The following is a 5526-nucleotide window of genomic DNA, read 5'->3' as shown; positions in this document are numbered from 1 at the left end:
CTATGCCATGTCCCTGGATAAGCTCCTTCAGTTCAGATCCCTCTTACTTTTGCATAAAATTTACTACTCGAAAGTACCAGGGTATCTCGCCCTTAGAATAACTGCCACGAAATCCGTGAGAAACTCTAAACTACTCGCTGCTAGATACAAAACACTGACGTCAGAAAGGCAGTTCTTGGTGCAGGTGACTCGACTCTGGAATTCTCTTCCCCAAAATTTAATATCTATAAGTAGCATGAACACCTTTAGATTCGAACTTCGGAGGTATATTAGCGCTAAGTCAGATAATGTTAATTCGTAAGTACTTTTCTCGTTTTTCTTGTATGTTTTTACTTGATTGTTTCCTTTTGGTTATACTTGTAATCTAAAATATTTAAGCAAATCTTATATTGGAAATTGTAATCTGTCGTGACTAGCACTAATAATTATAAGGTTTACCCTTGTTGTGTTAGGATTGTTTCACTAATAAATAAATAAATAAATAACCGAAAAATGGTTACAGTTTGACCAAATTTCTGGGTTTTTCTTAAATGCCCATAATTTTCAAACTGCATGGGATAGGATTTTTTCTGATTTTTCTCATGATGGTTACAATCAATCCTGTCACCCCGTTTCGGCTTGACGTTGAGTTCTGGGACACCCTGTATATTATCTTGCACAGAAAAATAGATGCGTGCATAAATTAATATTTCATATCAATAATTGCATGAAAAATGGACCAAAAAGTAGTGGGTAGTGGGGTGTTAAAAAAAATATTTTAAACAAAAAAATTACCAGTTGATTTTTAAAAACTTAGCATCGTTGTAATGGCGATTAAACCCCTTTCTTCTGATATGCATATTTGTATAGTTCGTGAATAAAAATTTTAGAAAAAACCACTTAAAAGGAAAAAATAACTTTTTTATCAAAAAATATTTTAAACAGAAAAATGCTCACCGATTTTTAAAAAATTGGCATTGTTAAGAGATTAAACCCCCTTTCGTCTAAATGCATATTTGTATATTTCGTATATAAAAATTGGAGAAAAAACATTTAAAAGGAAAAAATACCAATTTTTTATATAAAAAAGATTTACAAAAAAATTACTTATTAGTAATACAATTGAATACCGTATTTAAATAAAACAAATAATTTATAGTGTTTTAAGCGTAGTAAGAAAAAAAATAGAATTTTTTCCTTTTAAGTGTTTTTCTCAAATTTTTATATACGGAGTATACAAATATGCATATAGAAGAAAGGAGGTTTAATCGCCTTTTCAACGGTACCAATTGTTTAAAAATCGGTTGGTAATTTTTTTTGTTTAAAATATTTTTTTTTTTATAAAAAAAGTTATTTGTCCCTTAAAATGTGGGTTTTCTCAAATTTATATACAAAGTATACAAATATGCATTTTAGAAGAAAGGGGTTTAATCACCCTTACAACGATACCAATTTTTTAAAAATCGGTTAGTATTTCTGTTTAAAATATTTTTTTTTTATAAAAAAAGGTACTTTTAATTTAAATGTGTGTTTTTTTTAACATTTATAACGAAGTATACTTATTTGCATATCAGAAGAAAGGGAGTTTAATAGCCTTTACTACGATACCAACCTTTTAAAAATCGGTTAGTAATTTTTTTGTTTAAAATATTTCTTTTTTAAATGTGTTTTTTCTCAAATTTTTATCTACGAAGTATACAAATATGCATAACAGAAGAAATGAGATTTAATCGTCTTTACAACGATCCCAATTTTTAAAAAATCGGTTAGTAATTTTGTTGTTTAAAATATTTTTTTTTAAAAGGTATTTTTTCATTTAAATGTGTTTTTTCTAAAATTTGTATATACGAAATATACAAATATGCATATCGAAAGAAAGGGGGTTTAATCACTTTTACAACGATATACATTTTTTAAAAATCATTTCGAAACCGTTCAAAATATAAAGAAATTTAATTTTTCGAAGACCTGCACTTTGACCCCTTATAGCACCTGTAATATAAGTTTGCACAAAAAAGGTTATATACCAATTAAATAAGAGCAAAAGGAGGATTACGCCTATATGTTTAGGTTTTTAGTTCTTTATATGCAATAATTAAATATATTTTTTCCCAAAGGTCCTATTTCGAACTTCGAAGGCCCATATCTCGATTTCGGAGGCTAACTTCAAAAAACGGAGAAATTACTTTTTTACCTATGACTCAATCTCTTAAAAAAAAATTGGTTTGGTCCAATACCCAGAAAATAAATTGATTTTGCCGTACAGTGTAATATATTTTGCATAAATGTACACATATGTGAATGACACATTAGGGTGGTGCATTACCTTTTGGAAATATTTAGGCTTAAGGCCTAAACACTCGTTAAAGCCAGCATATGCTCTGAATTTCATCAAAATCGGATAACATATACTATTTCCGCCCACAAAAGCTGTGGGCGTTGTAGCGCGTTGAATTTTGCCATATTCCACATTTCTTCATTTCTAAGTGCCGAACAACGCCGCAGCTTATATGGGGACGTCTCACTGTGCAACGTCTACCCGGGCCTACTAGTAGTATGCTTGAGAATGCTCCGAAATGGGAGGAAATATTGATGAGTAGGCTTCGACGACATTTTAACAATAAGCCCAGAACTACTTCGCCAAATTGCTGCAAAAGACAAATATTTTACCAAAAATTATGCCAACGCTGAAGATGGTGGTGGGGAAGTCCGCGAAGATGGCAACATGTGATCTTGTTGATAATTAATTTGATTAGTTTAGGATATGTAGTTCATCATACGAGTGTAAGTTCCTTGAACGAATGAAATGTATTAATATCAGAAAATTTTTCCAACCTTGATATCCTTTTATTATCCTTTTTTCTTTCCTATATCGCGCGAAATTTTTGGCCGTGGTGTGCTTTTCCTTTTTTTCAGTCAAAAATGATGGAATGCTTAGGTATATTCTGACACCCCTGTCTAACATTACCATAAAGTTTCACATTTGTTTTAATTTGTTCCCGCCTATGAATCGAGTTGTCTACTGATCAATCTAAAATCCCTGCAGAGCAGGAGAACAATTTTGTCTTGTGTCTTTCGTCTTCGACGTCGTTCGTGATGTTGTAGATTTTCTCGTCCTCCTTGAGGAGATTTTCTTTAACATACCTGCCAGACCTCTACGGTATCCCGAGTTTTTCCATGTTGGCGTTTTAAGGCTTTGTATGCAGGAAATATTATCTGAATCTTTTTTGTAAGTAGTTTATTCTCTTATTTTTATTTTACGAATGATTGTATTATATTCTATTCCACTTAGCCTATAAGATATTTATTGTATTCATTGGCTAACTAAATAAATAAATAAATAAAAAATAAATAATTTTATATATATTTTTATTTTAAGGTCTGGCGGGATTTGAAAAGCCGTACTAGCATACGTGTGCGCGACCGGAAGAGGAAACATGCTCTAACCGGATACATGCCCGACGATCAGGCGCCCATGACGAAGCTGGAGAGGCGCGTGGTTGCTCTCATTGGGAGCAGCTACATCGACGGCAACGAGTCGGTGTTCGAAAATATGCCTTTAGAAGAGGTTAAGGTTCTATAAGAGTATTTAAAGTGAGTCATTAATATTTTTTCTTTTATTATTAGGACTTACAGCTAGCTATGGAGGACGGCGACGACATAGACATTGAAGGTATGGTGCCGCTATCTGAAGATAGCATCGGCACTGATATTCGATTCCCCGATATACCTAGAAACTTAAACAGGAAACGTGCGGAAAAGGAGAGCGATATCCAGAATAAATTTCTGGAAATCGCTCAAAAGCAAGCTGAAGCTATGAAGGTTATTATATCATTATAAAAACTTTGCGGAAATTAATTAATGAAATTTCGTATCAATAGATGCTGGCAGAAAACAACGTCAGACAGGTGGAGGCAACCTTTTCGATTGCGCAGGCTATGACTGCAATGGGGGAAGGATTGAAAGCTTGCGCCGAGGTTTTCAACAAGCTTGCAAATACTATCAGCAATTTGTAAATTTTATAAATAGTTGCGATCCCGTACGGGTCCGGACTAGTCAGGTATAGTCAGAATCAGTCAGACTTTACTGGAAATTGATCCCGTACTCGGTTCTCTGACTATTGAGAGGACAAAAAAGAGAGTAAATACGGTTCTATCTCTGTCAGAAGTTACCAGTTTTAGTCGAGAATTTTTTGCTGGTAAATTCTGGTAAATGTGTCAAACGATCAGCTGTAGTGTGTTTGGCAACCAAATTGTAAACAAAAGAAAAGTGCACTCTGCTAATTCATGTTGAAAAGTATTTCATTACTTGTTTAAGTGGATTCTAATGAATTTGAAAGTATTTTTGGTTATTTACATGTATGAGCTGAGTGTGTTTACATACAAAATAAGCAAAAATTTACAACCAAAATTTGGAGGTTATGTTGAACTTGACAGAAGTTACCATTTTTTACTTGAAAGCGATCCCGTACTTTTCAATGTTACTCTCTCGCTCTGAGCGAATTTTTATTTTTTGACAGTTTAACTAGTCCAAGTCCGAGGAATACGGGATTGCACCTAATATATAATAGTTCTAGGTTTAAAACAATTTTAAGTAATGTTACCTTCATTAGACTGTATTACGACGAACGGGCAAGAAATCGATTTGTTGCAATTAATCTTGAATCATATCATATAAGAGTACTAGCAAATGCCCGCTTTCTTCGCGGCGCCTAATCAGATCTTTTGCGTTGGCCAATTCAAAAATAGCGTTTAAAAGCACAAGCGGTCTGTAAAGTAAAAATTTTTAGTTTAAATTGAAACGACTAGAAAACGGAATCCTCCTCACACATATGCCAAGAATAGTAGCGCTGTGATTCCATATGGAATACTAATCCCTTTCGATGTAATGCGTTTTACCTGTGGTGTTATTTCAGCCTGTGAGATCTCTACCAAGCGTGCGTAATATTCTTCTATGATCCTGCAACTTCAGCATTGGTCCGGTGTACCATGTAAGCCAATAAAAGTCCTTATATGGAAACTCAACAGCACAGATGAGCGTTTTCAATTATAGGAAGGCCAAGAAACCTCGCTGCCCCACAGGATGAAAAGTTTTCGCGTACATTGGATAAATGAGTCGTGTGATCTCATGAATATCGTTCAAATGAAGCCATTGATAAACCTCACGTGTCTTTATATGCATACTTAAACGCATCTTTGATTTAGCCATCTTTAAAATAAATTCGTCTAAGATAAACAAACCCCGTGGGGGTTTCCATATATTTAGGGTGCAGCGTCATCCATTGGGTCCCTTTTCTGCAAAACCTTTGCTTGTCATGAAAAGAATACAAAATTATGAATTCCAATCTGATAAAAAAATACAGACTTTCTAAATACCTAATCTCCAGCAGGTCCATTTTTAGCAAAGGAATTTGTCATCATACAGGTAGTCACGCTGCGAATTTGAACGAAACCTGTTAATAAATACGACTTTTATAAGTAACTCTACTCCAGCGCCACCAGCGTGTTTTCCAGTAGCCTATAAAATGACTTCCGACAATTTCGGAGT

General features: G+C 33.8%; 1 protein-coding gene across 2 annotated transcripts; it reads left to right on the top strand.

The window, feature by feature from the left end:
• The first annotated feature begins 3362 nt into the window (after positions 1–3362).
• On the top strand, positions 3363–4987 carry LOC118745831. Of its 2 annotated transcripts, none has more exons than XM_036479501.1 (4): positions 3363–3547; positions 3607–3801; positions 3861–3991; positions 4592–4987. In XM_036479501.1, the coding sequence occupies exons 1-4, from the start codon at positions 3434–3436 to the stop codon at positions 4692–4694; spliced, it is 543 nt and encodes a 180-aa protein (XP_036335394.1). In that variant the 5' UTR covers positions 3363–3433; the 3' UTR covers positions 4695–4987. The 2 variants fall into 2 exon arrangements, with proteins under 2 accessions (XP_036335394.1, XP_036335395.1); XM_036479502.1 differs by having other exon boundaries at positions 3861–4039; positions 4592–4654.
• Positions 4988–5526: the final 539 nt, after the last annotated feature.

Source organism: Rhagoletis pomonella, unplaced genomic scaffold (genome assembly GCF_013731165.1).
Source record: "Rhagoletis pomonella isolate Grant_MI unplaced genomic scaffold, Rhpom_1.0 Rhpom_scaffold_00009, whole genome shotgun sequence".
Lineage (NCBI taxonomy): Eukaryota > Metazoa > Arthropoda > Insecta > Diptera > Tephritidae > Rhagoletis > Rhagoletis pomonella.
This window is presented reverse-complemented; position numbering and strand designations above follow the sequence as displayed.

Excerpts from the sequence above, each read along its gene's own strand:
- LOC118745831 (XM_036479501.1), top strand. The coding sequence starts at position 3,434 with ATGCCCGACGATCAGGCGCCCATGACGAAGCTGGAGAGGCGCGTGGTT. Across the intron at positions 3,548-3,606 it reads AAAATATGCCTTTAGAAGAG|GACTTACAGCTAGCTATGGA; the intron begins GTTAAGGTTCTA and ends TTTTATTATTAG. Across the intron at positions 3,992-4,591 it reads GCAAATACTATCAGCAATTT|ACTGTATTACGACGAACGGG; the intron begins GTAAATTTTATA and ends TACCTTCATTAG.